This window comes from Myotis davidii, unplaced genomic scaffold, assembly GCF_000327345.1.
Source record: "Myotis davidii unplaced genomic scaffold, ASM32734v1 scaffold1193, whole genome shotgun sequence".
Classification (NCBI taxonomy): Eukaryota; Metazoa; Chordata; class Mammalia; order Chiroptera; family Vespertilionidae; genus Myotis; species Myotis davidii.
Window position 1 is genome coordinate 592,418 of NW_006284331.1, and position 11,572 is coordinate 603,989.

The 11,572-nt window shown below is 38.6% G+C and overlaps 1 protein-coding gene across 11 annotated transcripts in view; it reads left to right on the forward strand.

Moving 5' to 3' along the window:
* Positions 1–8,621, forward strand: part of SRSF11 (serine/arginine-rich splicing factor 11) — a 56,066-nt gene extending 47,445 nt beyond the window's left edge. For 3 of the 11 annotated variants that reach the window (XM_006754434.2, XM_015569631.1, XM_015569628.1), the window contains exons 10-13: positions 831–920; positions 4,955–5,050; positions 5,993–6,131; positions 6,237–8,621. In XM_006754434.2, the coding sequence (XP_006754497.1) occupies positions 831–920; positions 4,955–5,050; positions 5,993–6,131; positions 6,237–6,434 (523 nt within the window). In that variant the 3' untranslated portion in view covers positions 6,435–8,621. Of the gene's footprint in view, positions 1–830; positions 921–4,933; positions 5,051–5,923; positions 6,132–6,236 lie in introns of all 11 variants that reach the window. The other 8 variants (XM_015569593.1, XM_015569589.1, XM_006754435.2 and 5 more) reach the window with 6 other exon arrangements.
* Positions 8,622–11,572: the final 2,951 nt, after the last annotated feature.

Here is an 11,572-nt window from a genome sequence, read left to right on the forward strand (position 1 = left end):
CAGCTGGTCACCCACCCTGCAGGGTGGGGGTCCCCACTGGGGTGCTTGGCCAGGCTGGGTGAGAGGCTGAGGGCTGTTTTCAGGCTGGCGGGTGACTGAAGCTCCCAACTGTTCCTTTTTTTCTTTTTCTTTTTTATTCTGGGCCAGCTTTAGCTCTGGCTCCAGCTCTAAGGCCTCTGTTGCTGAAAGCAGATATCTGGGTTTTTTTGTGTTCTATAGTCGAAACACTGTTTCAACTCCAGCTCTGAGATCCCTGTGGGCTGAAAGCAGGTTTCTGGGGTTTTGTTTAGCTTCTATATTTGTAACAATGTTTCAAACTGCAGGCTCAGAGCCCAGCAAGGCAGGCGGGGAACATTGGTTTCCTCCATCACTGAGGCAAGCAAGCCTCATGTTAGCTTCAAGCTGCATGACTGCCGGCCGCCATCTTGGCTGGCAGTTAATTTCCATATCTTGCTGATTAGCCAGTGGGATGGGTAGCAGACATACACTAATTATCATGTTTCTCTTTTATTAGATAGGATTGGTGTTTGTACCAGTCAATCAAGAAACTGGCCAACATCCTTTATCATTTTCTCTCTATAATCCATGCTCTCTATTGGAGAGAACTTTTCTGTAGAATACCAGAAAAGTAGGATTTTTTTCTTAAAAATTTTTAATCACAAGTAATACCATTCGAATTATATTTCTATATTTAGTATCAGAATAATGTTCATTTTATTTTAAGAATGGAATTAGATCTCACTGTGCTTTTGTGTTTATTTGATGTACTGTATAAGTTTTTAATTAGGTGAAACTTATTAATGCATTCATAAATTATGTTCATTTATTAGAGACAAAAAGAAAGAAGACAAAGAAAAGAAACGTTCCAAAACACCACCAAAAAGTTATAGCACAGCCAGACGGTCCAGAAGTGCAAGCAGGTAAGACATTATAAATTCTTGGCTTTTCTTCAAACTATTTGCAAGGATGTCAATAGATTATGAGCATTGCGTGTTTTCTAGTACGTACAGGAGTGGGCAAAACTAGGTTTACAGTTGTGAGTACAGAAAAATTTATTCTCATATTATTACTTATTGTGTTGTTTTCCATATGAACTGTAAAACTTCTTTTGCCCACCTCTGTACATACTTCAGTGTTAACATTTTAGAGGCAACTTGTGAAAAATAACCTAAAGTTCTTTTCTTTTTACTTACTATTTATGGTGAAGAGCAAGCATGTCAAATTCGTGGTGAGTTTGACATGCTTAGTGTAGAGCAGCGGTTGCCAACCTTTTGGACCATGTGTACCACCAGTGGTCTGTGGACCACTGGTTGGCGAATGCCTGTGTAGAGTAAATTTGACGTAATATGGAGTTCAACAGAGGTCATTTTCTAGTTTGATACATGCATTTTGTATCCTGATTTGAATTATTACATGAAACTTGTTTTTATTACATATTAAGTCATGCTTTAAATGTCCACGTTAATAGTCAAGAGTTTTCCCCCCATATGTAGGGTTTTGTTGATAAAATAATAGCAAGTAGTCAAGTTCTAATTTGTGTCATTCTTAGACTTGTAATTCTGCTATAGTGTGAAAATTAAATGTTGCTAACTTTACTCCACAGGAATGTGTTTTTCGCAATGGTATATAAACATTGTTATTTATGAAACTAGAGGCCCAGTGCCCGAAATTCATGCACAGCTGGGGGAGGGTCCCTAAACCTGGCCTGTGCCCTCAGGGGATGTCCGATTGCCAGTTTAGGCATGACTCGCAATGCAGGACGCTGCATGCACCAGTGACCATACTTTTCATACAAGTGAAAGGCATCTTGCTGTTGTATGGGCAGTTACATTTTTTTGCCCTGATTATAAAAAGTAGTACTTATCATGATCCTTCTGAGGCAGTAGTACCATTTCTTCCATCTTATGGGTGGATAAACTGAAGCAGAGATAAGTGGAGGAGCTGCCCCCAGTCTGGGACAGCTCCTGCGTTGAGTGTCTGCCCCCTTGTGGTCAGTGCACCTCATAGCGACTGGTTGTTCTGCTGTTTGGTTGATTTGCATATTAGGATTTTATTATAGGATTAGTAAGGGCTGGTCATACTTAGTAACTCCATTTTCTTCCAATCTAGTTTACACATTTTGCTGTAGTGATTGTTTTCTTACATTGATTATTAAATGCTTAGGAGGGTCACTCTATATACAAAAATTAATTCAAAATGGATGCATGACCCAAACTTAAAACCTAAAATGGAAGTAAATCTTCATGACCTTGAATTTGGCAATGGTTTTCTAGATATGACATCAAAAGCATAAATAACAAAAGATAAATGTAAATTTTGGAGGTCATCAAAATTAAAAACATTTGTTTCAAAGAATACTGTCAAGAACTTAAAGAAAACCCAGAGTGCTAGAAAGTAACAGATTATATATTCAAAAAGGGACTTGTATCTAGAATATACAAAGAACTGTTACAACTCAATTATAGTAAGACAACCTAATTAAAAAATGGCCAAAGAATCTGAATTGACAGTTCTCCAAAGAATATATGCAAGAGTCTGATAAACATGAAAAGATATACATTAGTCATCAGGGAGATGCAAATCAAAACCACAGACACTGCCCTGACCAGTTTGGCTCAGTGGATAAAGTGTCGGCCTGCGGACTGAAGGGTCCCGGGTTCGATTCCAGTCAAGGGCATGTACCTTGGTTGTGGGCATATCCCCAGTGGAGGGGGTGTGCAAGAGGTGGCTGATCAATGTTCCTCTCTCATTGATGTTTCTAATTTTCTATCCCTCTCCCTTCCTCGCTATAAAAAATCAATAAAATATATTTTAAAAAACAGACACTAGGATGGTTATTATTAAAAAAGACAGATGGTAACAAGTGTTGGCAAGTATGTGGAGAACCTGGGACTCTGTATGTTGCTGGCATGAATATAAAATGGTGCAACTGCTTTGGAAAACGGTAATTCCTAAAAAAAAAATTAAGAGTTTTGACACAGTATTTTCACTTCTAAGGATATACCCAAAAGAAATGAAAATGTTACACACAAAACTGTGTACACTAATTTTCATAGGAGTGTTATTACTCATAATAACCAAAAAGTCAGCCCAGATGTTCATTAACTAACATGTGTGAACAAAATGGTATAACTATACAATGAATTATCCAGCAATGAAAAGGAATAAAGTACTGATAAATGTTACCAGGTGGATGAGCCTTGGCAACTTAGATGAAAGTAGTGAGTCACAAAGAACCATAAATTGTAGGATTCCATTGACAGGTGTCCAGAATAGATAAATCTATAAAGACAAAAAGTAGATTAATGGTTGGGGTGTGATACCTAAAGGTAATTTATTATGGGGTTTCTTCTCAGGGTGAGGAATATTTTCAGAAAATGTAAATTACATTAGAACCCCCTGCAGGAACCAAAATCCAATAAGCTCAAGTCCCTTATACAGGGTGCCCCCAAAAGATGTATGCACAGTTTAACTGCTGATACCTCAATTTTGAAAATGAAATGTATTTTAGAAACACTGCCTTTGTAATTATTCACAATATGTGTATACATTTGGGGGGCACACCTTTTATTAAATGGCATAGAATAATGCATACAGTTAACACTCTGGCATCCATAGATGTAAAACCTGCAGATACGGAGAGGCAACTATTTAAAACAGAAAATGAAACCATGTGTAAGTATTTAAGAAAATGACAAACTAGGTCTTAGGGAAAGGTCGGGTGTGCAGCATTTATTTTTCTTACCTTGCTAACTAGTGGCTCTTTATTTTTTTCCTTTTATTTTTTCTTTTTGTTGTTGTTTTTGCCTGTTCCTTTATTTTAATATACTTATTCATAAGCACTTTACACTGCTTAATTATTGGATCACCTTGATAATATTTGATGAATGAAGAGTTGTGTGTAATGTTTCCAGGACTGTAGGGGGAGGTGCCACACAGGGTTGTAAAGGTAATTTTTTGTTTGGTTGGTTTTTGGTGTTTTTTTTGTGGGGGTTTTTTTTCCTAAAGCTTTTTTGGAAGCTAGACAACTGAAATTAATGGGGTTTTATTTTTATTTTGTACCTAAATTGTAATCTCACAAGTCCTAATAGCTTTTGAGAATAGTAACCAGCAGAATTGTAAGCCATATTTTAAACCACAGGTGGGGGACATCTCACCAAGAGAGAGGAAGGGCAGTGAGAGAGAAAATTTATGTGAGAGCAGAACATTGATTGGCTGCCTCCTGCAACCAAACCTCCCCACCACCACCACCCACCGGGGTTTTAGCTTGCAACATGTGCATGTGCCCTAACCAGCAATCAAACTGGCAACCTTTTGGTGCATGGCTGACGCTCAACCAACTGAGTGAGCCACACCAGCCAGGACAGCAGGCTAATCTTTAAGTTGATAATTTTGTATAGCCCACGAATGATGTTACAAATATCCTAGTGGCACTAGGCAGAAAAAGTTTCTGCACCCTGTTGTAAACAGAGAGAAAAGGCTATATTTCTTAAACAATGATTGCTCAAAGCAGTGTTGGGGGACATGGCTTGCTGGAGTATAGGGAATCAATTTGATCCTACGTTAACATTAACTTTAGTTCTCTAAATTTTACCCAGTGAATTTAAGAGTAATTTTTTTATTTTACTAGTATCTGCAACATACGATCCTATACCTCTTCTGGACACTGATATATGAATCAAAAACTGATTGTTAATCTTTCCTCAAGTTTAACAAATCTGATGTTATGATAATGTAATTTTTTAAGAATTGCTGGAAATGAGGGTTTTCTTGAGAGCATTAAAGGAAAGGGACATGGTTTGAAAAAGAATTGTGGTTTATTACTACTCATTTGATTCTTCAGCTCAAAACTGTATTTGAAAATGCTCAGAGTTCCTAATGGAGCTCCATCATAGACATATCTGCTATGATGTGTCTGTATTTTAAAGTCTAGTTTGTACATTTGTGGTCCTAGAGAGAGACGACGTCGACGAAGCAGGAGTGGCACAAGATCTCCTAAAAAGCCCAGGTCTCCGAAAAGAAAACTGTCTCGCTCACCGTCCCCTAGGAGGTAAGAATGCTAATGATTTAGGTGTACTCTTTCTAATTTTCAGAACTTTTTTTTCCATTAAAATGCTTATGAATGTGCTTTTATTTTTCTCTTACGATTTGAGGCTGTTTTAATAAACACTGTGGAGGATTGAGCATTTTATGCCTGTAACCAAATTAGTTTTCTTCTATTATTGAGCATGGCTTGTGTCCAGTGTTTTGAAAATGGATATTTGCTATATATTTTTTTAAATATATTTTCATTGATTTCAGATAAGGGAGAGAGAGATATATATAAACATCAGTGATGGTGAGAGAATCATTGATTGGCTGTCTCCTGCACACTGCACACTGGGGATTGAGACTGCAACCCGGGCATATGCCCTGACCAGGAATCAAACCTTGACCTCTCCTGGTTCATAGTTCGACACTCAACCACTGGGCCACACTGGCTGGGCTAGTCTTTATTTATTAATTTGATAGAAACATCAATTTGTTATTCCATTTATTTATGTATTTATTGGTTGCTTCTTATATGTCCAGGGGTGGGAAACGTCCAGACCGCGGGTCCTGCTAAATTTTGGTCTGGCCTTGCCAAGGCATTAGGGGTGAGTTAATTAAATGTTTGACCAAATACAGCAGGCTAATTTTTAGGTTGATGATTTTGTATGGCCCAGGAAATGATGTTATAAATATCCAAATAGCCCTTGGCAGAAAAAAGGTTCCCCACCCCTGTTGTGCCTTGACGAGATCAAACCTGCAACCTTAGTGGTGTATCAGGACAATGGTCTAACCAACTGAGCTACCCGGCCAGGGCCCTGTACCCTCTTTATATCATGTGAACTGGGTCAAGCTTAGCATCTAAACAAGTTAAAACTTATTGCTATACTTACAGGTTAAAATTCTCAAGCGTATCCTTTAAAGCATCTTTTTTTTCTTTGAGAACATTTTACTGTTATCCTAGGCATAAAAAGGAGAAGAAGAAAGATAAAGACAAAGAAAGAGGCAGAGATGAACGAGAACGGTCAACAAGCAAGAAGAAGAAAAGTAAAGATAAGGAAAAGGATCGGGAAAGAAAATCTGAGAGTGATAAAGATGTAAAAGTATGTTTACATACTAATTTATTTTGGTATTTTAGGTGGTACTAGTACTTATAAGAAGTGATTTTTCTGTGAAGACGTTTACTTTTATTATTCTCCTTGGCAAAGCAGGTTACACGGGATTATGATGAAGAGGAACAGGGGTATGACAGCGAGAAAGAGAAAAAAGAGGAGAAGAAACCAACAGAACCAGTTTCCCCCAAAACAAAAGAATGTTCTGTGGAAAAGGGAACTGGTGATCCCCTGAGAGAATCCAAAGTGAATGGTGATGATCATCATGAAGAAGACATGGATATGAGTGACTGAATATGGCCTCCATGAGAATCCACCTGTATACATGCATCAGTGTCATTCCTTTGTGTGATATCTTCATGCTGTATTTGTTCATCTCAAACCTTAGATGTATACAGCTCTGAGCTATAAATGGTTATAACGCTCCTGATATTTATATTATTTACATCCAAACATTTTTAGAAAATACTATGTGGGTAACCAATTCTTGATGTGGTGAAATCTGATTGAGTAACCAAGCAGCTTGACTATTCTGGTGCTGCTTCATAGCAGAAGTGAAAAGCTGCATGCATCTACAGCAGGCATGGATTGTTTATGTTGTATAATCTCCTTTATTAAGTAAGTTCACTTATAGTATTTCTAGAATTTGATTCATTGCCGTAATAGAGCCATGTAGGGAATGCACTGATTGCATGTTAATTGTGACAGGAATATCCTCAATGTCATTAAAATCCTCAACATGATGGATCTACTTATGGTCTTGTTCGTTGATATGACAAGTTAACATTCTTATAGTTACATCTGGAAATAAGCATTTGAAATAGATAATCCTTTAAGCCTTGTGGCTGAAATTTTGTGGCTTTTGTTTAACTTTGAAAGGTTATATATGCACTAACCTTTTTTGATGGCTGCTTAGGCTTTAATTACAGAAACAAAATTTGAAATGAAACTGTCTTTGGCAGTGAGTAAATAGCATATTTTGAAGTAGAGTTGTATACTTTTTCATAAGGTGTTTGGGAATTTTTTTCCCTGAAATAATTTATTTCACACCTACATCATTGAAAGCTATCTGCCTATCCTGAGTCCATCTGTAAAAGACTTATTTCTTGTCCTAATTTTCAGTTTTTCACTTTTATTAATTTGTTTTAATATCAATGTTGGAAAAAGGGGGTAGTGCATTTTAAATTGATCATATGCTTTTAAAGTGAGACAAATGTACTTGATAATGTATTTTTATTTGATCTCAAGTTGTATAAAACCAATAAATTTGTGTTACTGTTACTGCAGTAGTAATCTTATGCCCACAGTGATTCCATGTTAAATGCAAAGTAGTTTAGGCAACTGTTTTCTTAGTTACAGGAGTTTCCAGCTTCACTTTTGTGCAGTAAAAACAAAAGTAGGCTACAGTCTGTGCCATGTTGATGTACAGTTTCTGAAATTGTTTTACAAGTCTTTGATAATAAAACCCTTAAACCTATGTTCATGTTCCTGTAAAACCGTATTTGTATTTATTTACAAGCTGTTGAATGTATGACATTTACCTCATTCATTTTACAAATCAAGTCCTTTCCCCTACAATCTACATATTTACAATCCATCACTGTAGTGATTAGTTACCATCAGAATTATCAAAGTTGCTTTAATTTCTAAAACTATTTCTTAGTATTAATTTCTCATATTTTGGGTGTAGGAATTGGGTTGAGTAAAGTAACTAGGATAAATGATCCCACCTATATCTACTAAATTTATATTTTCAGTGAAATATTTGCCTTTGCTGGAATAGTATAGCAATTCAATGGTATGTATCTAATGTACAATACTAAATATTTATTCATTTATGAAATGAGTAGTGTAGAGTGGCTGGGTTTAAGGGGGAAATGAGACTTGGAAGTATAGCTCTTATCCAAGTCTGATAATTTTTTTAACTTTTAAAATTGAAATGCCATATAGAAAGCAGCATTGTTTTTACAGTTTATAGTAAGTAACTTTTTAAAGATTTTATCCAAAGGAATTTTGTCTATAGTTATGAAGTTCTAGTAATGGCCCTAATAGTCATTTTCAAACTGTTGAACAGAAGTGACATTTACTTAAACCTACAAAAACTTTCTTAGTAGGTGATGGTTGAACCAAATGACTGCCATTTTTGTAAATCAAAACAAGTAAAATGTTGGCAGTTTCACCTCGTTAAACCTAGTATTAGTCTGTTTCCTCACTTGTAATCTCTGAATACGAATATACTTAACTTTTCAAAAGGGATTAAGTTTTGGGCTGTAAAATAGTGTCACTGATGTAAAATGTAGTGAAGGGAACTCGTACCTAGGTTATTTTTCAGTGAACATTTTATGCACAATGGTAAGGTTGTACAGGACACAAGCCTTTAACACGACCAGTTGAAACCAAGTGAATACTGACTGCCTCCACACTTAAGTTTTGTTCTGTATTTAGTAGTAAATGATTATAAAAATAAAAGTGGTTTTGTTAGAAAAAATGTTTGTCCTATTTATTTGCTTAAATTCTTCAGCAGTGAATGAGAAGTAGTGGCTATGAGTCTAGTCATGAGTTTTGGTTTCATTTGCAGCTGAGGAGACCTATATCTTTTACTTTGAATTTCTTAATTGTGAAATGAGATTAATACCTATCCTGCAATGTAGTTGATAATTTCACCACGGGGGGTGGGGGGGTGAGTTGGAGTGGAGAGATGCAGGCTTGTGTTGCCTGGTACCTGCTATGGACTTTTTCAAAATTATAATTTAGTTTAGGGTAATGTTTTAGCAGAGGCACTACAATAAGTTGCATGCAGATTAAGAGAGAAGGCTATGTTGCTCTTTTCATTTTTGTGACGACGGGTTTTGGATGATAATCTTCCTGGTAGCGATTACAGTGTCTGTATGTGGAGAGTATGTATAAATGTTAGATATTTAGGGAAAGCACAAATAGGGCTTCTACTAGAACAGTACAAACGAATTTTACTTCAAGTTGCATCTTACAACTGAATAAAGTTCTGGTGTGGGTATCACAGAAAATGTACAAGCCGACTTTTCCTCTAGCAAACAATAACACTTTGGTTGAGTTCTAGATTAAGTGCCTCAGGGCCATGCAATCAGTACTTAAGTTGTGTTTACTTTGGTTAAATATGGATGTTATGGAAATGCTACTGGGACTTGAAAGAGCATCCAGAATGTCTGTTCCTAAGGCTTTATTAGCATAGGTCCTTTCTAAATGAGACTAATTCTGGAGTTGTAGATTTACTCATCTGTTCTACTCAGTTTTAATTTTGTTGTCGTTTTCATTGTATGTGAAATTCATTTAGAAATTCTTTAGCAGCCCTAGTGGGTTTGGCTCAGTGGATAGAGCCTCGGCCTGTGGGGTTCGATTCCATTCAAGGGCACATGCCCGGTTGCAGGCTCAATCTCCAGTAGGGGGCATGCAGAAGGCAGCCAATCAATGATTCTCATCATTGGTGTTTCTATATCTTCTTCCTCTCTGAAAGCAATAAAAATACATTTTTTTAAATATAAATTCTTTAGCAAAATAACACACGTGTACCATACTAAATTCTTCATCTGTGGGAATATTCCTGAAAATACATTTATTTTAAAAACATATATATACACTTACTACAATATAAGAATTCTCAGAATGATGAACATTTTTTATATACAGTGGGGCCTTGACTTACGAGATAGATTCGTTCCAAGACCGAGCTCATTAAGGAACTCGTTAACTCAAATTACTCTGTCAACTCAATGCAAAAAATCGGCCGAGAGACAGCTGGTATCTCAAAGAACGGGTTAGTCGGGACACATATAAGTCAAGGCCCCACTGTATTATTCATTTCAGAGAGGGAAATACAGAAATATCAATGATAATCGTTGATCAGCTTCCTCCTGCACACCCCCTACTGGGGATTGAGATCAAGCCCACAACCTGGGCATGTACCCTGACGGAATAGAACCTTGATCTGGTTCATAGGTCGACATTCAACCACTGAGCAACACCATCCAGGCCAAACATCCTAATATATAGGATGGGTCATAACCAGTCACTACCGAGGCTCAACCAACCAGAAGTCAGTCCTGTAGGCAGTGCTGCTGGGTTACCATAGCAACCCAGTTGCTGACTGCTTCTGCTGCAGATGCAGTGCCCCAGCACTGACTGCTGAGGGGGCTGCAAATCAGGGCGAGAGAGAGGCCTGAAGAGAGAAGCAGGGACTGACCGTTGCTCTGTGGCAACTTTTGATCAGCATTTGCCTCTCTCTCCCAGTCTGGCCAGCAGCTGTTGTAAATGTTTCCCCCCACATCCTGCGTGGTTCAGGGTTCAGGATCTGGAAGAGGAGCCCCACACGAAAGAGAAGAGACGAGATAATTTGGAAATATTGGGGGGCCAGGCGGGTAAGTCCAACTCAAGGGGAAGGACTTCCACTGGTGCTCAGACCTCGCCAATCTTTTATTGGTTTGGGATACTCCCATAGCCCTTAAGCAGGCAAGTTCCAGTAACACACAGACTATCTTATCAATAAGGATTTACAGAGAAAAAAACAAGATGGCAGCATGGGTGAACACCAGAGTTTGCTGCCTCGAACAACCACTTCAAAAATACAACTAAAAGACGGAACAGACATCATCCAGAACCACAGGAAGGCTGAGTGGAAATTCTACTAGAAGGAAAGAGAAAAGCATACTGAGACTCAGAGGAGGTGCGGTGCGGAAGTAAAATACAGAGGTACAGAGGCGCATGCAGAGAGGGTTGGCGGCTGAGGACACGTCTTTTCAATTGGGAGGGAGTCTCAAGCTCTGAGCTCCAGTTCCAGGCGAGTCTCTTGGGACCCAGACTCATACGGGAGAAACTGGGCTGTCTGCCATTGATCGGCGCTCGAGGGCAGCTTTCTCTCGGGAGTGCTTTCAGCAATTGCCGGGACACTGAGAAGCAGGGCCTCTGAGAGCAGCCATAACTGCCCTCTCCGCCCTGTTGATCCCCTGGGACCCCGCCCCGCCCAAGCTGTGTACGGAGGCTTTTGCATATGAAAGATCTGGCCCTTTGCGAGTGATAATTACCTAACAAACTGAAGCTGGCCCAAGGCCCCAGGGCAACTTGCATTGCTTCACAACTGGCTCCTGCTGGATAGCCTCAAGCAGAGGCTAGATTAGCACCTCCATAGAGATCCAGGAGCCAGTGTCCCCGGTGGTCAGAGTGGGACCATCCAGATTACAGCTCCTCAGATCCATAAAGGACAAACTCAGGGAGCAGACTCAGTGATCACCAAAGCCCCACTGAAGCAAGTCTTGCCCCGGAGGGATGTTTCCTGCACAGAAGTTCTCCCACTGTAGACACAGCTTATTCTCACAGCCAATTGGCCTGGAGGTCGATTCCTCCCAGTGATACCTACAACAATCAAGGCTTAACTGCAAGACTGTGCACAAAGCCCACAAGGG